Source organism: Falco peregrinus, chromosome 3, assembly GCF_023634155.1.
Source record: "Falco peregrinus isolate bFalPer1 chromosome 3, bFalPer1.pri, whole genome shotgun sequence".
Lineage (NCBI taxonomy): Eukaryota > Metazoa > Chordata > Aves > Falconiformes > Falconidae > Falco > Falco peregrinus.
The window spans coordinates 43,859,420-43,881,147 of record NC_073723.1 but is presented as its reverse complement, the minus strand read 5'-3'; the positions used below and the strand labels follow the sequence as shown (position 1 = coordinate 43,881,147).

Below are 21,728 nucleotides of genomic sequence, written 5' to 3'. Positions count from 1 at the left end.
ATCGATGACTGAGCCACCTGCCCTCCCTCTGCAACCACTGAAGGGCAGGGGACATACAGACCAATGTACGTCTGCCTGACGTGCCCTTCTTTAGTCATCTGCATTTGAAATCTCACACTGCAGTGCCCAGGATTCAAATACTAGTTTATGAACTTAAAAGGTAAAGCACCAAATGCTTTTCTTAATACACCTAGAATCAGCTCCTCATTATATGGGAGGAACAAGTTTTTACAATGAACGTGTTAAAGTATACAAAGTATGAAGTCAACTTATTTTAAAAATTCTTGCAGTACTTGTGTAAATGTTTATTTGCCTATACATTGGCTGCACAGAACAGGCTTTAATTATTAGCCATTTATTGCAGAGGATTCTCCAAACTGGGAAAAGGAGATGTAAAATAAAATGCTTCTGAGTTAAATTAAATCTTTGCATTAATAGTATTCATAGAAAGGCAGATGGGGGCAGAAAATGTTGCAATGAAGAATATGGAATGAGATGAGATCACAGCATCAGTCTGTCCTTTGTAGATCTGGACAATGATCACAGAGCCAGATTGGATTAGTGAAACCTATTTACCAGAAGTTCAGAGCGGTTGCATGAAGCTGAAAGGCAGTCAGTAGGGAGAGGTGGAAAATGCACCAGATTTACAGCTGCAGCGACGAAAATTTAGAAGTTTTCACCACTGTGATTTCATCCAAATGTGAGTACATAAAACTGTAAAAACTGCTACGGTGTTGTCTTTTAAGGGGATGGCGTGTTTAGCGTCAGGGAAATCTTTGAAGAGAGCAGCTCATCTGTTCTGCCGTGTTGTGCAGTGCTCTGCTCGCAGTCCAGTGCTCGCTGCTTGTTTCTGGAGCTAATCCGTGCAGGTGCTTCGACATTGTGGCTGTGTAAAATCTTTGCACTGGCAAAACTGGGAGATCTGGAATCGGTGTTGATATACCTATGAGGTAATTGCTAAAGTGACAGCTTGCAACTGTGTGGCTATTCTGTGTAACAGAAAAGAAAATGAAGTTGTGCAAGCAGTTAGCAGCTCAGATGAAGTGGGTGAACTGCATGAATGTTGAATTTAAGTCTGCTGGCTCAGTAAGTGGAACATTTCCAAAGCCATGCCCTGGAAATGAATGCATGATTAACATTAATTGCTTGTAATGAAGAGTAAGAACCGGACAAAGCCCAGTCTGCATTTGATTGAACAAATTAGTTTAAGCTCAATGGCTGCCTATTTCAGCAACAAGAAAGCAGGTAAAAGCAGGGAAAACAAATTGTGGGGCCAGATCAGATCTTTACTTGCAAGCTGCGAGCATGAGCTCTCAGCTGCTTAATTTCAGAACGTAAGTGGAAATGACAAAGTGAACCATCACTGTAATTGGTTTTGTTGCCCAAAAGCTGGGCTGTACATACAAACATCCTTTCGCAGGCAAATCCAGAAGCATCATCTGCAAGCATTCATTCTTTCATTCCTGCTCCCACTCCCTGCAGAAAATCATGTTTGCAGGAAGAGCCCTGCAGCCCCACTGTTTGCATTGCTGCCATTGTATTCCAGTGCAAGTGGGTCACTTCTGGCTTCCTCCATGATTCACTCTTCTTTCAATGGCTATTCAAGTAATTGCATGTTTGCTGGTGCTGTGACTTTCCTTTCACGCCTTGCCTTTCTTCAGCCCCTGTAAGCCATTTGCCACTTGCTCTGGCAATGAGTTGGACAGTGGATCGTATACACTCTGAAAATATGCAAATGTATTAGTTAGGCACATTTATGTGTTGTTCCTTATGCACCAGCCTGGGTACCAATAAGAGCACAACAGTACTTGCTTCTGGTAGAAATCTGTATAAACTGTGCTCCTCACACTGTCCAGTAAAATACTTAAAATACCATACAGACAAGAAGATAATTCCTTACATCACTAAACTTTTCTGCGCTTGGGTGTTTTGTTTGTGAGCAATTAGTTTAGTCCTCACACAAAGAAACTGCAGAAGAAAAGATGATTGCAGCAACTTCAAAAGCAACTTACAACACATTCCTAGGAAAAAACCCACCTTCATTATGTTTGTCTGGTTTTCATCCCACACTCACTGTGGTTTAAAATATAAAAGATGACCTGCAGGAGAAGGCAGTAGGGATCCCAGAGGATATCACGCCATGCAGAACAGACTGTAATCAAACTGACAGCTTAGCACGCTCTCAAGCTCTATTCAGGCGGATAACTTACTTGTGACGAGTTCAGTGTGGAAGTACCCTGTGCTGCAGCGGGTCGCTGGCAGGGGCCCTGGACAAGACTGGTGACCTCCTGTCACTATGGGCACAGCATAGGCCAAAACTTCCTTTTGGAATTAGTAAGTACTAATGCTCAGGACTTACATCCTCACTGGGGTATCAAGGGGTGCCTTTTAGACAAACACAAGCTGTCTAGGAAGAGTGACTTGGGTCCCACTGCCAGCTCTGCTTGTACCAGAGCCCTGGAAAGCCCAGTCACTCATTATTCCTGCCATCAGAGAAGAGGAGTTTGGCTGCAGTAATGAGCAGCCTTGGATGACCTCCAGCTGTTTCCACAGCTTCAAAACACTTTGCAAACATTCATACATAGCAGCAATAAGCACTGCAACTCCTGGTGTTGAATGTATGCCAGAAAGGTAAAGGAAAGCTCACCTGGAGAGTAAAAATCACCCATCATCCCATAACAAACCTTCCTGGCTCTTCAGAACCTTTGGATTATACATGGAGCCTGAATAGGAAACCCCTATTCATGTGCCTTGCCCTCAGGGTCAGCCTTTAGAATTGGAGTTCATTCTCCAAATTTGGCAGGTTTTTGCAGGCCTGTTTCTGTCACTGGCTGCTAAATCCTGTAGCTCTTGTGGCCTGAACACAGAGAAGGGTAATAATTTTAAAGAGCAAGGAGTAAAATATGATGAGAGGGAGGGCTGGGTGTATCAGAGTCTTCCAGGGCACTTTCAAGTCCAACTTAAATGATCTTCACTTTTTCAAAAACAACCCTCACCTAAAAACAATCCTTTCAGTCCAGTGGAAAGCCTGGCTTATGGTCCTGGCATCTTGTGTGACTGGTGATTCTGTTTTGCCTGCGATTTTGGTGTCTTCGTGGGTCTAAGGAACAACTGAGAAATAGGCTTTAAGCAAAATGCCCCAAGTTAAAGAACCAAATGGATCATTTTGAGGATTGAAAAGGAAAGACTAGGTTTAGTACAAATGTTTGGACGTCATGCAGTAAGAGTGAAATGATGCCACAAAGGAGTTTGAATGTATTGAAGAAGTCCCTGCGTAAATAAAATGATAGGCATCTCCAAAGTTAATGTATACACTACTCGTGTTTGAAGGTGACTGGATGGAAAGAGAAGCTCTTTTCCTTCTAAAACACGGGCAGTTGAGAGGTCAGGTCAAAACTAAGGAAGGAGAAGGATGATTCCTCCTGGAAGCCTATGGGAGAGGTGCACAAACTTGGGGACAGCTGTTTCCCTGTGCCCACAGATGTCTGTATTGTATAGCTAGAGCATGGTCTCTGAGATGACATTAAAAAGGATTTCTTTTTCTTTTGGGTTGTTTCAGCTGGAATCCTCCTTAAACCCTTTCTTCTTCCCCATGTCCCCACAGGGCCCCTATGCAATCTCACAGGAATTTTAGAAGCATATGTAACCTCATCTTGTCCATCTCCACTGCACCCTGACCGTGTTCCTGTCCTTCTTTTCACAGCATGTAGTCCAGCCCGAAGACGAGCCAAAAATACGCAGCACATCCTGACAAAGAGTGTAAGAAAAATCTCCCTTTATCTCTCTCTCTCTCTTTTTTTTTTTAATCTAGTTGGCTACACTTATTCTTAAAAATGCTGTGGATAAATGGGAAGCAGAACTTTCAGGGAAAAGAAGCTCATCGGTGTCTGATGCAGGGAGTGGGGCAGGAAACAGAAAGGGGAGTTTCTGTAAAGCTACAGTCTATTTACAGAAGTGCTTTGAAACTTACACAGTCTTGCTGTGCAGAGCCAGTCAAAATGAACATGGGCCATCTGAGGGAATCGCAGACATAATTCTTACCCATCAAGCCTTAATAACAGTGCCAGAGGGACAGGCAGGAATGAAAAGTAAACAAATCATATCAATACCTACATGCATTAATCAAGCAGTCAGTATCCCACTCCCCAGGGGAATTTGGGAGAAGAACACCAAGCAGTGGACTGTAACCTCCACTCAAACAGATGGCTCTGAGAGAGCCACAGGAGGATGCTTGTCCCTCGATCCCAGCAGTACCTGCCTGGCCTCGATTCACCACTGGTGCACTGCACAGAGGGCACAGGTGGAGCTTTACCCACTCCCTGCAGGTGTGGTACCCCATACACATTCAAATAACTGAAGGTTTTTCATGCTCTGAGAAAATGTTTTCCGAGTTCGGACACTTTGACACACAGATGTGAGGCTTCTTGTCTTCACAGCCAGTTTTCCCTCCTTAAATCCACTTGGCCCATTCATATCCCATTCCGTGATCCTTTTATTGCCATTTCGACTTGCAGGAACGATGGCCTCTTTCTCTTGTGCATATCAAAGCACTTCTTACAAGCTTTGAGACTCTCCTGCCAACATATTTCTTCTCACTACAGACCTGTCTTTTCTCTAGCACCTTGTTGAAATATTTTGCTCCATGGACTTTCCTTTTCCATGCCCTGTCCCACTTCCCAGACCAGTCCTCATTTGTAAATAGCCTCTTCTTTGTATTCCTAATTTCCTGATCTCCCCACAGCACCGCAGGGCCCCTCTGCCTACCGCACTTACCCATGCACTGGAAAAAAACTCACTACTATCACCTCTCTTGGTTATTACAGCAGATCACAGGATCCCAGTACTTCACAGGATGCCTGAAGTGATCCCCCAAGAAGGGTCAATAACACACCTGTCATGTCTGGGTAGAAACTGTGTATATGTGTATTTTCTCAAATTGTGACTATCTTTGTCCTGTAACTCAGGCTGAGGTTTCAAAATGATGCCTCATTCCAAATGAGGCCAGAAGTTAGAGTGCTGGAGTGTTACTCCAAATAAGCTATTTTGAGATACCCCTTTTTTATTTGTTATGCCTTTGGTATATTTTGCTTTACATGTAATATAAAAATAGCCGGAAAGTCCAAACCAAAAGTGAACTATTCTGATTTAATAAAACAGAATGCTTAGATAACTTCTCAAATTTTTTGACAAAATAGATACTTTTCTGACAAAATGCCCAGATTTTTAACCAGAATTTTCTCATCAAACTATGCAGCTGGAAAATTTTCAGCTAGCTTTAATCAAAATCTAGGGCAACAGTATGTCTGTTATCATGTTCCAAATCTCAGCAGATACATAGTTTCTGCTAAATAGAAGCCTCTAATATTTAATTTGGATTGGATCAACTGCTGTAGTAGCACTATGCTCATAAAAATTTAAGAAAATACGATACGAAAATCCCTGTTCTGTTGCTGTATTTTTAGATTATTTTTTTTTCCTATGGGGCTTTCCTGACCCCAGTTAAAGATGTCCTTTGACTGACCCTTAGTCATGGTGCAGGCAGCATCATATGAGCTGTGGGAGCAGCTGAGGAGTGGTCTGCAGCTCCAGCTAAGAAAACAAGCAAGGCTCTCAAACCAAAGCAATTGGCAGTCAACTCTTCTGACTTGTGCATTCCCGTTCTTCAGTATGATGCAGCTTCTTACAGCTCATGTGCAAGCATTCCAATAAATTGCATGTACTGGAACGTATGTGCCTGCGAGGAAGTTGTGATTGCCAATTTCTAGACCCACAGAAAAGTAGCAGAATGATTATTTATTTTTCACTTTTGCCTCTGCACCTGCAGTCAATGCTGTAGAAATGCCTCAGCTAACATGACATCTTCTGCTCTGGTGGTTGCAGTGGATGCACAACTTTAATACTCAGCAAGGGAAAAAATAGCAAGCAACATGGACATCTGCCAGACCTTTTTTTTTTTTTTTTTTTTTTTTTTGTGGCAAAAATACTTAAAGTATTCAAGCTTCAAAGTTTTATCCAAAGCCAGGCGTTTAACTGTTACCGTTCCTGGTTGGCTGTTGGTTCGGTGGTGGGATTTTGGGGTCCAGGAGCAGGGTTGTTAGAACAGCCTCTGTGCTGCTCTGCAACCCTCCTGTGTCCTCTGTGCCCCCTGCTTCACATAGCTAATTCCAGCCATGGGGCTGCCAGACCTCTTCTCTCACGTGCACAGCAAAGTCCACAAAAAAAGAGACTGCTGAGCTCTGAATTCAGTCGGCATCCTGCAAACAGTCTGAGCCGGTCAAGGGACTTACAAGTTCTTAAAACAGTTTTTTAGAGAGCAGTTTACTAATTCTGCACAGTTTGGCTGACTCTGCCATTCACACACATTTAAATTTCCTGGTATGTCTAGAAAAGAAAAGTGACTTCCAGCTGATCCTTCTGCCTTACCCTAGGTACCCTAGAGAAATGTCAGCTCCAGTTTACATCAAAACTGCACCACAGCAGGTTTAGTTTCCTGACCTAGATAAGTCTTTACATATTACAGTAATGGGTGAGGTAGCCAAAGTCACAGTGAAATCTTGAATTAAGAGATAAGGAACTCCAAAAGTGTGCTACAGCCAAATGTTGCAAACAAAGATGTTCACTGAAGATGTGCTATGAGGACTGTGCTATTGTCTCCAGCTGTAATGGAAAATGGCACTGTAACTTGTTTATACAGATGTTGCTGCTTGCAGGTGTTTTGGCATTACTGATACAACATGTTACAAGGAATCTCAAAAACACAGACAACGTGCCTAAATAATTCCTGCTATTAATGGAGTTAAAAATCCTGCTTCCTTTCCCCAAACTAAATTTCATCCTTTGCCACACGTAGACAGGTTGTTAAGTTTCAAGTCCGTGGTGGTTTACACTGATCAAATAAGCCACTTTCAGGATTAGAGACAACTGCAGCCAGCATCTTACTTACCAAAAATGCTCTTTCCATCACCACGCAGAAGAAGTGAACTCAGGTGTCTCCGTAGCTGAGAGCTGACAACATTTTCTGTCACACACCAAAGAAGACTGAGTGTGAGCAAGAGCATTGAGCATATTTCCAGAGCTGGTGGGAAAAGCTGAGCTTTGTGGCATTCCTTGAAAGCTGGAAGAGCTCAGTTGATGCTAGGCAGACTCCAAGGTCTGTCATGAGAGACCTCTGCCAGCCACAGCCTCATTGTGTTTGTAATGAAGACAGGTGTCTCCACCAATGCCACTGCAGTGATGGTGGGTAATGCCTCTGGTAAGCAGCTTGCAAGGTTCGGGTGGTCAGGGCACATGTGGACACAGGAGCCTGCAGCCTGTAAGGACGGTGCAGAGGGATGGGGAGGTCCTGGAACTGGGCCAGGGGCAACCGGGTGAGAGCCAATGCCAACTGCCTAAGCAGCCACAGGAGGCCTCTCACCACCAGCATCACCCTCGTTTCTGAATCACCAGCATGATGCTGAGACTCAGCTGTCTGGCAGCTCCAGATTCGTGGTCAGTAGAGCCAGGCCCCAGCTGCAGCCTCCTTTAGCACATGCTTGTCTTCAAGGACACAGGTAGTCCCTTTGACTTTAACTTAACACTGGGCACATCCTTAAGTAGCTTACAGAGCAGGGACTGTGATAGGCTCTGTGCCAAAATCCACAGAACTAAGAGAAAACCCCTCTTAGGTTTTGGATTAGGCTTTGGTTGCCTCACCAGCCCTTTCCAGCAGTATTTTTGCCTGCTGTTGGGCAGTTTGTGCTCCTTGTCCTGCTGGTCAATAGAATCTGGGTCATGTAGCCTTCTCTAGACTCATGAGAGTACATGGAGTCAAAAAAGTAAGAAGTGGTCAGGTCGGGTTTTTTCTTTTTCCCTGCTTTGGAAAACATTCGTTTGCATGTGTTTTTATATCTGTGTAAAAATTCACGTACACAGAATATCGCAGCTTAACGGCAAACTCAATTAAAACTTACTTAAAACAAAATGGACAATCTTGTATGAGGGGACATGTTTGAATGCAGTCTTGTTTTATCTTGAGCATATGTTAGAAAGCAGAGCCATAGATGGAATTAAGGATTTTTCTATGCCAATAGCATGCTGGTCAGTTGTTGGTCTCAGTATTGAGACAAAATAACTGTATTTATACATAAAACATGCAGATGGCAACTATCAGTCATCAGTTAGATGCAAATAACAGCTTTTCTTCTGGTCTTCCAGTATAAGATCAACATAAGTAAGTCTAATAGGAAACAGTCTAAATAGTTGCTACATGTCTTGTTTCCTTGCTGGTTTGGATCTTTGCCCTGTCAAGGAGGTTCTCTGTACGACAGTAGCAAGTCTTCAGGAAAGAATAAAAAACCAAAGAATGAAACACGCTTTCCCTACTGTCAGGACTTTAATCTTCTTGAGAAAACTGTTTCTGGATCATCCTGGATAAGAGTCCTGATGGATCCACCTGCTTGGAACTTATCCCTGTGTTTTTTAAACTCACATTAGCTCTGGCCTCCCCAGCTGCCTGTGGCAGTGCAGTGAGTGCTGTGGCTTAGTCATGATCAATGTAGAAAAGAACTTGGTTTTGTTCACACTCATTTTCAGGGGCTCTGAGATACAGGGAGTCTAATGTTCAAAGATGCAGCTCTCGGTGAGTTTTGGTTGTGCAAGCTAATCTTTGTGAAAACTAATCTCCAGGAGCACAATTATTCACCACTCTGTATCCTCTGTAGTCATTTACCAGGTATAAAATGTAATTAAGTCCAAAAGACAGGTGAAGCCATGAAGAAATAACATTTGTAATTCACATTGTGTAAATTTAACTGATTGCCCGAGATACGACACAATAAGAAATCAAATTTGAGGTGTCTCAAAGGCATAGCCTATTCAGTAGATCCTGAAAAGCACCACATTTCAGTCTCCCAAGGAGAATACAGAAAGGTGCTGGAGGGACGCCACATTATTTTTCCATACTTTTATACATCTCATGCATGGAGGCAGGAGCCAAATAAAGCAAACCCCACAAATCCCACAATCCCCACCCAACAAAATCCCCTTTGGATTTTGTAAAGTAAAGCAGTGGGAAGCCCAAGTACCATGCTGCTCCCCCGTGACCTTGACAGACCACCCAATCTCCAAGGCTGGGTGTAACAGGATGGATTTGCCTCTTCCCTGTAGGTGGTAGCCATAGCTGATCATCGGCCCCACCGGACAGAGAAGCTGCAGCCCCACCAGGATGACCTACTCCAGGTGCTGTACAGGGAAGACGAGGTGCAGGGCTTGGGCTGCCTGCAGAGCCGGCAGCGGGGACCCTGCCCTGCCAAGGGTGCTGCCCAGCATGGTAAGTCCACAGCAGCAGCTTTATTCCTTTGTGGCTTCAGAGCATTTTTAGATATTGCAGTCTTCCTGTTTGCACTTTGTTATGTTCCTGAAGGATACTTCCATGCTTAAAATGTCTGGTGGAATTAATGAGATAATTACCACAGCATTGCAGAGCTCTCGCTTTATTCACAGTCATAAACTCGCTTTATTCAGTCGTAAACGCTCCCCTTCTGAAGGCTGACAATATTTTAAAGATGATAGATTGCAAATGACTGAGTTTGCCTGAGTCATCTTATTATATAAGATCCCTGTTCAGTTGCTTAGAACTTACCAGAACATAATTATTTGGGATGAAATTTTAGATTCTGGATGTCAGCCACAGACCTGATTTTGTTTTTTCAACCAAAAATTGTTCAGCATATTTGTGAGAGCCCGTGAAGGAAAAACAGAGTTTGCCAATGCAAAACCAAGGAAATGAGTAAACATAAATAGACTGGTCATTCAGCTCCTTCAGCACTGGTGTGTTATGTTTGGAAGGTCGAAGCTGGAGCTGGGCCATGCAGTTTGGCAAGGGGTGGCCTTTTAATCAGAAATGCATCTTTTGCTTTCCCTTGAAAGCCACCCAGATGCAGTCAACATCATAAGCCTTTGAAAAAATCCCATGTGGCACGTGATTTGTAGAGACATGAACAACTAACTGTTAAAAGGTGCTAAATCTGTAAAGCAGACACTACCATGCAGGTGCGTGTTCTTCACACCACCAGTCTGCAGCCACACTGCACATCAGCCATCCCATTAGGAGCACGGACCAGGCAAGAGCAGGACCTGGGAAACTGGGAAGGAAGAAACTCAGCTTGGGACTGTATGGAAAGATCTCAAACCAGGACGAGAGTCAAGGTGTGGCTGAACAAAGAACTGGGGCTACAGGGCTGCAGTGGTGAGAGGAGGAGGAATGGCTGGGACCGGCTGTGGGGTGAAGAGTGGCAGAGAGCCAGCAGGGCAGAAAGGAGGGACTGCTTGTCTCTGCTGTTAGGGGAAGCAAGAGGTGAAGGATGACAGGTGCAAACAGGAGAAAAGGTATAGGAACCCCAAAAGAAGAGCAGAAAAGAGGGAAACAATTCTCGTGGTAGGAGAAAGGGAAGCAAGTGGGCAAAGAAACTGGGATGCTGAATGGGAAAGATGGAGGAACTCAGTTTGAATTAGAACAAAAGAGAGATGAAAAGGACTGACTGAGGAGTGCAAGGAGGGGTCGAGGAGAGCAGGACAAGACAAACTCACCGGGAGCATCTGGACAAGACAAGAGAGCTACTGCAGGGCTGCCCAAGCTTGTGCAGCATGGTGAGGCTGTTTGTCAGATCCCTGTTCCCCCCAGCACAGAAGCTGCTCAGAGATTGCAGCAGGGCATCTCCTGCAATAGGTCCCTCGCATCTGTCCATCACTGCCACCAGACTGCTCAGTGATGCTCGGCACCTCACACGGCCAATGTATCCCCCTTTTCTGGGTGCCTGCTTCACACCTCTGACTGTGACACCTGGGAGCACTCAGTTGCTGCTGCACTAAAAACTGTGTTTTGACTATAAACAGTGCTGTGTCCTGCTCAAGCCTCCAGAAAACCCAGGAACTTTTAGTCTCAGTACCTACCTCTGTTTTCCTGGCGTAACTCCTTGTCCTCTAGAAGGTGATGCAGCTGTTTTTGTAAAAATTTGTGCAGATGATGACTACAGTGATCAGCAACACACAAAAAACCATGAAAATATTAATAGTTCTGTCCTCAGAGGATTCACTGGTGGGGAAAGTAAGTGTAGGACTGTGCACTGAGAAATAAAAGCCAAGGATGAACTACTGCTTTCTGAGTCAACACTGTCTGTATGGGTGAAGCAGAAAGTCTGGAAAAATGGCTTCTGGTCTCAAATTAGAGACTGAATCTCAGTGTCTAGATCCTTGGAGGGGATGAGATAACTTTGATCCAATTCTGGCGTTTCATAATTTTTGAGTGTCTGACTTTACAGATTTAGCATTTTAAGGGGAAGAAAATAGAAGTGCTTGCAAATATCTTTATGAAAAGAAAAATAGCTTTTTCTTATGATGTGCTGTGGTACCCGGTTTCACTGTACTAATACCTACACAGAGAACAGGGTGCCATGAGAGAGTCCAGAAAGGTTTCTTACAGCTGTTTCTCAACAGCTGGAGAGCCAGCACAATGTAATGTGAAGTGAGCTATATATATGTATATATATTTTCATTATATATGAGATATATATATATATATGGATATGGATCCATCTATTTTCGTTAATCTCTGTACAAATGTGGCCTCCACATAAATTTAACCCTTAAAAACATCCTTCAACTTTCTTACTGGAAAATAGTCTGTGGAGTTTTCCACGCTTGCTCCACAGATAAGTACTGTTGAATATTAAAGAGACTTCAGATCTGGTAAAGCACAACTTGGAAACTGGGTGATAGAGTGAACAGTTCAATTTCCAGAGTAGGTGAAAAATGTGTAAACAAGGGCACAGATGAAACCATCAGCACATTTATTGCTGTATCAGAGCATAAAGACAGCCCATTCCACATGTGGGAAGGCAATTAAGTGTAGAGGGAGGCCACAACCAGCAACTCCTGAGTGCACTCAGAGCTGTACTTTGCTTCACAGGATGGATAGATTAAGAAACAGTTGGACTTATTCTCCCAGAAGGAAGTACTCAGTTTTGTACCAAGTTTTCGTACAAGCACTCATCTTGGAAACATAGGGCAAGTCAGAATAACAGGCGTGGAGCAACCTTTATCCCAGGCTTGGGCATCCATAGCACCTTCTGGAAGTGGAATTCACACTGTACCCACTCACAACTGTCCTGAGGAGCACTTATGAACCTGAAGCCATGAGGACTTACTTTTGCTTAGATAATTTGCTAAAAGTTTGTCAGAAAGAATATTTTCTGTATCTAATAAGAAGAGAGACAGGGCGAAAGGGAGAGTCAGACAGTATAAGAGCAAACAAAACAAACAAACAAAAAAATATGGACGTTAGCTGAAGCACTGCTGCCTGGAGCCACTTGCTGAATACTGTTAGTACCTAATAAGCAAGATGAGAAGAGGTAATTGAATTAAACTTTCACATGAGTGATACAGTTACATACCTAATGGAATTACTGGCGGGGGGGCAGGGAGCAGGAAGAGAGAGGCTGGTTAAGGCATTTATCATGGTCAGATATTGCCCCCAGAAGGAGAAGACAGTTCTGATTGCTAACTCATGCTGGAGACAGCACTATAAGCAGCACCTTGGCTATTTCTGATGTTTGCTTCATTATTTAAATTGCATTGGTCACAGCAGTTGTGAATCATATTCTATCCTCTGTCTTGGTGAATCTTGGTGTTTCTGTAGATCCTTGCTCTTCACTTACCTGAATATCCTTTTTAAAAACAGCAAACAATTGAAAACAGCCAGAAACAGAAAGATTTTTTGTTAAAAAAAGAGAGATTTCCACATTCCCAAGCCAAATGAGAGGATTTGGCTCCATGAAAAAAATCTGGCATCCCTCAATCATTTATTTCCTCAGCACCACTGGCAGAATGTCAGTGAGCATTTATCTATGGATAAGTTATTGGCTGAGCGCTCACTTGGAGCTAAAATGTAATCTTCAGATTTGAGGACAGCAGAGAGAGGTACCACTCAGCCATAAGCAGTCAGAAAGGTTGAAATCCCTTCCTGTGACGGCATGGATGTAGCACACATCTCTGCCCAGGCAAGAATAACTCCTGAGGGCAATCCAGAAAGGAGAATGATCTCCTAGGCAGGAGAAACCTGGCAGTGGGGACTCCAAGATGCACAAAACCTGCATTACCCAACCTCTGCTGAGAAGCAGCAGATGGGACCATTCTTTGTATATACATACACATGAGTGTTCACAGAGGGGGAAGGAGCCTTAGCTTGGCCTGCTGAGGACAGTTCATCATCTCATTTGAAAAGTCTAGGAGCTAGCAGCTGGGTGACTTTCCAGAATGACTTAAGTAATTCCAAAATCACTTATTTTGACATCACAGTAGATGATCAATAAAGAAACTTCTGCACTTTTGGCTATAATCAAATCTAGTGGGACTATCACCTGAATCTGGGTTCTGTTCATATCTGGGTTTAACTGCATGAAAGGAGGCTTTTAATACAAGCTGTGCCAATGGGATGATTACCAATAATGCCATGTTTCTTATGCTTTGCAGTGGGAATTACTGAACAAGAGTCATCCAAGCCCTGTAATCACCTGTTGGATGGAAAATCTTTGGTAAGTAAATACAGCAAGACCAGCAACTACTGTCTGATGCATCCTAAAACCCAGTACCTGTCAGCATGTCCCACATTAACAGCATGTCAGTCCGTTGCGGTACGTGCAGACTTAACAGCCTTTGTTAAGGCTTTGAGACATGATTTACACCAGAGAATCCCCAGCTAAGAGCAGAGACTGGCATGGGACAGCTGCCCCTCAGGGAACCAGGAATGGTTGTGGGATGGAAACAGGCAGGCTCCCATTCTGGATGCTCAGCCATCTGCAAGAACTGGGAGAAATTAGCCTCTTGTTTCTCAGGGAATTTCACAAACTGGGAAAAAAATATTTTCCAAAGTGAACAAGCATGAAATAATTCATATTCTCCAGAATGCCAACCTGACATAATAATCAGATCAAAAATGTCAATCAAGACTTGATGGGAAAATCATCATATGGATCCCAAAAATTTATTCTATAATGGACAGACAAATTTTTTTTTGTTAAAAATGACTCAGCTTTACTAAAATGTTTTCCCTCTCTTCTTTTTCTTACAAAAAAACCCCGATTTTCAGTCTCTACATTTTATGAAAACCAGACTTTTAAAACAAAATAGTCCTTTGAAAAGTTTCTGACCAACATCAGACCATGCTATAGAAACTTTATGGCTTCAGATGCTCTTTTGAATGGCTGCAATGTACTTGCTGGCTGGTAGCTGGGCTACACTTGAGAAAAATGACTGTACAATATTGAAGGGTGGTAAAAATTAATGGTATTCAGCACAATTAAACTAATTGCACCTACCAATAATTAACCCAGTTAAATTTCAAAGAATGCTTGCAAAAGTAATTTCAAACATCTTTAAGTCTTGGGATACTGGCAGAACACACTTAAATGTACCCAGTCTCAGATTAATCCCACAGGAAATAGCCCTAGACAGATTAAGACCAGTTATAGTAGTGACAATAATATGAAGAAATTTTTCAGTATTGCCAGTTAAATCAATAAGTGTGTTTGTTGCCTGAAATGACAAAAGCACATCACAATTTTTGACGTTTTTTCTATTTCTGGGCAACCCACACTTTAGCTTACCATCTTGGAGGATATGCCAGTCTCAGTGGCCTGTTTATGGGAAAAAGTGTCTCAGTTCTGGTGAGCAATTTACAATCAAATAAAGCCAGGAGGAAGTCAATGGTTAGGCAGCTGTGGGTCCAGGGCAGAACTGGAGCATGAGCCAGCCCCCCCTCACTGCAGAGCAGCACCCAGCAGAACAGGGAAATGTTTCTGAACATGTCAATGGCTGGGACGGTTGCTTGCCAGCCAGCTGCAGAGGTGGCCTGTGAAGAGCTGCGAGAGGCAGGCTGCTCGGTCAGCACTGTGCCTCACCTCCTAGGTGAGCTAGGCATAAACACTGGGGAATAAAAAGTTCTGCAAACCTCCCTCCTTTGACGGGAGGTGTAAATCTTGCTCATACGAGCCCTGTGCTGAGCTCAGGAGACTGTTCATGTGAGCAATCAGCATTTGTGTGGGTAAGAGTCGGGCAGTCAAATCCTTAACCCGCTTTCTCTTGTTAAGAGATTTACAGTATTTATCGATTTTCCTAAACTGGCCTCTTTCCTCAGATGAACCTGTGGTCCCTACTCATCAGTAGCATTTTCTAATGACACGCTTTTTGCTCCCACAGGTTCCACCATCACCAGTTGCCCATATCACGGTGAAAGCGGTGACTGTCACAGACTCGCTGACAAGTGACAGCACTTCTATGGAAAAGTAAGTCCCTTCCCACCCCCCCAGCCAAGCCTGGGGGGCTGCATGGGGTGCTGCCGAGCAGGGAAGGGGACAGGGCACATCCGCCACAGGTCACACTCTCACCAGAAACACAAAGAAGCATTCAGCCGCAGATCTCCTCTGAATCGGAGCTGTAAAACCTCAGTGATTTACAGTAAAGCCATGCAACTTGCTTCCCAAAGGCAAGGAGAGATTATCTAAAGGACTTGCTGATTATATTTTCAGCCATGGCCATTTATATGGCTGCCCTGGTGCCAGTTACCACTCTGCTTTATCACTAGGGAAAAAAGCATCTAAAATCAAAATTTAAATCATTTCCCCCTAAGTCTATAATATTTGCCCTAGGACAGCTTAGAAAATGTAATATTTTTTTTGTTCTAAAAAATGCTTTATTGTCTTTAAGTGTAATTAAGGAACAGCTTGACCATAGTACAAGTGCACTCATCAGTAGGCAGTTCCCAGACACGAATCTGGGTGATATTTGAGATGTCACCATTGCCAACTGAGGGACAGCAACAAATTCATCATCACAGTGTCCTCACACTCCATGCACAGAGACAAAAATCCCCCTCATCCAGAATAAGCCAGCTCAGCCCCCTTGGCCAGGCGGAGCTCACCCTGCCTGGGCACTGCTGTGTGGTCCCCAGGGCTTTGGTGGAAGGGCCCAGCTTTGTCCCTGGGCCACCTGCCAGCTTCTTTGTCTGGTAGCAAACACTGCATTTAGGATGCAGCGATGCATTTAATAGTGGTCCCGCTTGTATATAGCCCATCCCCTTGTGTGAGTGTTCCCTCTGATAATGAGGGAATAAGGGGCACTGAGCGGAGCCGGGGCAGCCACATATCCAAGCCCACTGCCCTGCACAGCCCCTGCTCATCCCAGACTTGCCAGTCCCAGGGTTGGGATGGGCTCAGACATACCTTTACAACCAGGCACCCCTTGGTATTCAGTGGCTGTGGGGCTGAATGCTTTGTGCATCTGTGCTCTATTTGCTAGCCACAGGCAGCACTGGAGAAAGACAGCAGAGTATGACCTGAACCTGCCACTGGGAGCAGAAGCTTCCCTACCGCTGACAGGAGGCAACCTGTGTGGGACGCCCAGCCTCCTGAGGAAGATGTGGATGAAGCACAAGAAGAAGTCAGAGTACCTGGGGGCGACAAACAGTGCCTTTGAAGCAGACTGATAAGGCTCAGCAGCACTTGGAAAGACAGAAGGTCCTTTAGCCAAGACAAGGTGCTCTAGGATCGATGAGGGAACAAACACGGCACAGCTCATTCAAGAATACGATAACCTTTTTATTACTTGATGCCATTGCCTCAGAGCGGCAGGAGAAAGGCTAAGGTAAAAATGGTGAACATGATGCAACTCACTGGCTTCTCTTTGTTGCAATATACTAAAATCCCAAGTATCCCACTAGATTTACATCTCGACTCAATGATGCTGAAACTACTGCTGGCCCATTCACCATTTCACACATCCTGTCTGAATCAGCTCAGACTTGCAACAAGAAAAGCCTGCCAGGAGGTTTGTGTATTCCTGCAAGGCAACAGATCGATTACAGAGTGCCATTAAATCCCAGGGGTCTGCTCATTGTCTGCCACTGCTTGTCCTCTTCCCCCTTTCATATCATGAGATAAAAGCCGCATCTTATGATATGCTTGGTGGAATGACATAAGCTAAACATCTTTTTTCTTCAGTTTTGATGTTCTAGGACAGGAGTAAAAGATGCAAAAAATTTAAAAGAATGGCTAAGTTTGCCAACACACATTTACCAAACTTTGCTACGTGACAAGTTGGTGTTTCACAGCGTCCCGCCGGATGAGCAATTGGATAACCTCAAGAGATACTTTTTTCCATAGAAAGAGTTTGTACGTTAAGTGGTAGTCAGCAACTTACTCCCTACCCATGTGGTACAGGATATTTCACTAACTACACAAAGTACTAGCAGGAAAGAAAATACGTAGATGGTGCAACTAGGTAACTAATAAGGTATTTGCATATAGAATTATGAATAGATGGATTTAATGGAATTTGCTCAAAAAAATTTCTCAAGATTTTTTTTTTCAATTTACAAATTGCTGGTCATGGCCCCTTGGGTTTTCCTTTCAAAAAAAAAGTTTTACAAAAAAGATTTCACCAGCATTACAGACAACATTATACTAGCCATGAACAGTACTTGCCTCATATGAGTGCTCCCCTGGTTATCATAAAAGACTTTGGTTTTCCTAAATACAGAACTTTATAAAATTGGAGGAAGCATATCTCCTGTTGCTCATAGTAACGAGGATTTTCTCTAATCTAACTGCCAGTGCTCCAAAGCATAAATGAAAAATAAAATCTTACTCTATGACAGAGGCAGAGGAAAGAAGCACCCACCTGAAACCTTCTTGCCTGCAGCCAGTGTAGTAACATGCACTGAGATGCCATCATACACAGTGCCACAGCACCAAGGCGGGGAGGCTCCAGAGCCGTGAATCCACCAAAAGCCTGAATGGTGCATCCACAGCATAATGGCAGTTACAGCTCCTTCCCCTTCTATTACAACCACCTGGGCAACTTCTGCACTTGGGGCAGCTGCTGACTTCATCCACTGCTTGTGTTAAGATCATTTTCAACCCAGACTTAGAAAAAAGCATATTCTGAATTTGTCATACAGTGCAGGGCTGCGGGAGCCTTGGATTACAGCCTGCAGAGCTGTGGGCTCAGGCAGTTATCCCCAGTCAGGGATCCCCAGCTCAGAAATACCGGGGGTACCAGCTGGTCGGGAGGGAGAGGCTGCTGAAGCAGCCAGGTCCTCTGGCTTTGGGGCAAGCAGGTAAGAGCAGCACAGAGCAAAGCTTCGCAGCTTGACAACACGAGCAACTGAAGTCCATGGGACGGGAAAATATCTGCAGCAGCCCGGTAGCTTTACAGAGCAAATGTCCCCCAGTGGCTCCAAGGAGGGCAGCAGGGGACACCTGTGTGGCTGGATGTGCTGGAGAATGCAGTAGGATGGAAGTTCTCATTTTTAAAGGTACTGTGGCTTTTCTACTACAGCCGGAGTCTGCCAAGGGGAGAGGCAGTAGACCTTCATAAGATACTTCTGTCAGCCCTCACACTCAGCTGCCTGTCACTGCTTCAGTCACAGGCTTCTCCTTCAGAGGTGCTCAACAACTCACAGAGGACAGCCTCGCAGAAAGAAATCACACAGACTCTCCCTCTTCCTTACCAAAGGCAAAAGTCCTTCTCTGGCCCAGCAGCCTGACAGGGGGATGGTTTGCTTTCCTGCTTTTCTTTCTTCCTCCTGGGAAAGAAGGAGAGCACAGCTCCTTGTTAACCACATGCTGAACGGCCCCGGCTACTGGCAAGGCCAGGAGAAGCGGCGATGGTGGCCCGGCATTGACTATGTGTCGCCAGCCACAGCACGCAAGAGCAATGCCAGTGCCCGCAGAAGGCTCCACACCTGAACAGCCCAGAGCAGTTTTCTCACAGCGGCCACCTCACCTTTCAATTAGAGCCCGACACGTTGGCCCTGTGTAATAGTCTGGACACTGTGACCCTGCCAGCATCAGGTCCTCCATGATTGAACCAAGCTGGAGACATGGCCAAGACTTCCCTGAAACACCTTTTACAAGTATCACCAACCACACTACACCCCCTCGCCCAGCCCATAGAAACCCTGCCAGAACCCTCAGCCTTGTAGGCACATGCTATTATTATGCATGTAGGTAAATCTAACAAACTCAGTGGGACTGCTCTCTTGCACAGCAATGCGTACACTCAAGGAGTAGGGAGAATAGTAATTACCAGTTCCCTTTTTTGGTCTTATTCCCTAAATAAAGGAAAAATAAAGAAAATGAACAGACACCGGGAAAAGTCCATTTGCTGAATTTGGGGTAGTTAAGACCGTGAGCATTTGTGGTACCTGCCCTTGTAGCTAACATGACCCATAGAGCACCCAACACAACAGTCCAGGGCAGCAAGTTTTGTCTGTTGAGAAAGCTGTATCGTAGTATTTGTTAATTAATAGCTTTAAGCAGTATGAAGATGGAGGTGAAGAGGAGATGATTAATGTTTCTACCCAATAACTACTGTATCTTTAAATGTGTATCTATGGTTTTCTTATTTATTTAATTTAAAATTTGGATCTACAAAAGGAAGAGAGATTTATAAGAAGCGTATTTAATTTCTCTATTCCAGGAACTGCTGTGGAGATTTCTAGTATTGTAGTAGACACTTATTTTACTGATTCAAATAAAATATGTCCTATTCATAAAAAAAAAAATAATAAAAGAAACAAGTAGCATGCGGTAACATATGTGTCTCAGTGACTTAAAAGCTTTTGGGAAGCATTCAGTGGCAAGTAAAGGCAAGTTTTATGGTACTGAAGAATATGAACACCTGACAGCAAAGAACTCAAATTTTTCTTCCCACAGGGAGAGCCTGGAAGTGTATGCTTGCGAGTGGCTCCAATATTTTATGGGTGTTAGAATCATTGTCTGTTACCAGATACTCAGAGAAAAGCCTTGGCCCTGCCAGCAGTTAGACATTAGACAACACATTGCACACCTGACCTCAAGCGCGTTGCGCGTTATGGATATGACATTTAGTCTGACTGCAGCCCTGGGAGGTAAGCAGGTTGCCTCCCATCAAACAAGAGCACCAAGACAAAGACTTCTCAAGGGTAGTTAAGGCTCTGGTAGAGAATAAAGCCAAGTGCTCCCCCATCATCTGTCCTACCAGTTGACAACAGTCACTTAACCTACCTCAAACACAACACCGTCCTTGGAGACCCTATGTTAAACCATGGCCCAACCCAAGGTGGGTCGCACAGGGGTGCAGGAGCCCAAGCTAGGGGAGCTGACTCAGGACTGCAAGGGGAAAGACCTTAAGACACAAGGAAAGAGAACGTATGGTGTTGGCATCCTTCACCAACCCAGACTTCGGCAAGCCCATCTGTTACAGGATGACTTGTCCCCCTGCCTACAGCACTGCCCATACCCCACGCAGCTCTGGTGAAAAGGTGCCACATTTCTGGTCCTTCCATTACAGACAGCGTCTGCATTTAAAATGAGCGTGTATCCTCATGGGGAGTGTCATCTTGGTGAGTGCCCACACCGCAGGATTTGGCACAGATTTTTTCCAGGACGTGGGGTAACAACCTGGCTTCTGCTAGGAACTCATCTGCAAATACCCGACCTTTAGTCATACGTTAAAAATATCAGCATGAGTATGGAAGAGGATGTGGATATGCAATACATTTTCCAGATGAAACCGTACAGAAAGCAATGTTGGGCTGACTCCAGCGCACTGCCAGAAAAATGTGAACTAGTGTTTAAAAAAAAAATAACTGTACCATTTTTCCATCAAAGACAGAGAAGTTGTTAACTGTGCAGCTGAAAGTATTGCCTCTGGCACTGCCTGACACATGCATGTTGTCATACTTTATAGCATCTGTGAGGAGATGCTTTTTTCACAATGTTTCATGTCATTTTATTATTTTGGGTTCCCTGGAACTAGAAACTAACTGGGGTAACCGACCTGACTGAAATAGACTGCATGGTGACTATCCTTCACACCTACAGTAATTTATATTTCATTTCCAAAAAAAGGTTTCTAATTTCTTCTCACCATTTCAAAAACAACTTTGTGATAGAGCTACTCACTAAAATATCCATCATTACTTTACATACCACTTTATTTAAATAAACTGTAGTAAATTTAAAGCTAGGCTACTATATAAAGTAATTCCTACCGATGCATGAAAAAAAATAATCTCAGAAAGGCTTTGCCCGCCTTTCTTCCCCTTTTGCACTCACTTCACAGATCCTGTAGCAAACAGGTTTGCCAGAAGAGTTGATCACAGACACATCACCGTTTGGGGGAATACCACACACTTTCTACAGAAAATATTTTCAACTCAAACATTGGCATCTACAGAATAATTTCACATTTGAGAGTTACCCAGCCAGAAAAGTTGCAACATCAGACTTGTGCACACGAACAAAACTGAAACAAGTCAGATTTCTCAGATGAAATCCCTGCCCAGAAAGGAGTTACGTGGAGTCTGCAAACGATATAGATGTCAAATAGCCATAAATATTTTATGAGATATTTTTTGAGTCTCAGCATTAACTCCAAAGTTTATTCATGAGCAGCTCAACCCTACATGGCATTCAAAGCCCCCCTTTTTTTTAAGGGGCAGAGCTATCATTAAATGAATGGGCACACAGGTCACTAAAAAACTAAAGTGTTTAGAATGAAAAAAAGAAGCTGAATTAGATTGTTAGATGAAGGCCCAGAAAAAGACAAGCAGCTGAGCTCAAAGGGGGACAATTCAGCATGAGACAGAAGCACGTGTGGATGATGTCCCTCTTCTCAGCCATCAGACTGGAGTCACTGCAAAAGAAGGCATT

At 43.9% G+C, this 21,728-nt stretch overlaps 1 protein-coding gene across 2 annotated transcripts; it reads left to right on the top strand.

Annotated features, from left to right (window-relative positions):
* The first annotated feature begins 289 nt into the window (after positions 1-289).
* VXN (vexin) lies at positions 290-19,617 on the top strand. Of its 2 annotated transcripts, none has more exons than XM_005240941.4 (6): positions 290-700; positions 3,704-3,759; positions 9,145-9,307; positions 13,507-13,568; positions 15,232-15,317; positions 16,330-19,617. In XM_005240941.4, the coding sequence occupies exons 1-6, from the start codon at positions 634-636 to the stop codon at positions 16,514-16,516; spliced, it is 621 nt and encodes a 206-aa protein (XP_005240998.2). In that variant the 5' UTR covers positions 290-633; the 3' UTR covers positions 16,517-19,617. The 2 variants fall into 2 exon arrangements, with proteins under 2 accessions (XP_005240998.2, XP_027647517.2); XM_027791716.2 differs by having other exon boundaries at positions 3,605-3,759.
* Positions 19,618-21,728: the final 2,111 nt, after the last annotated feature.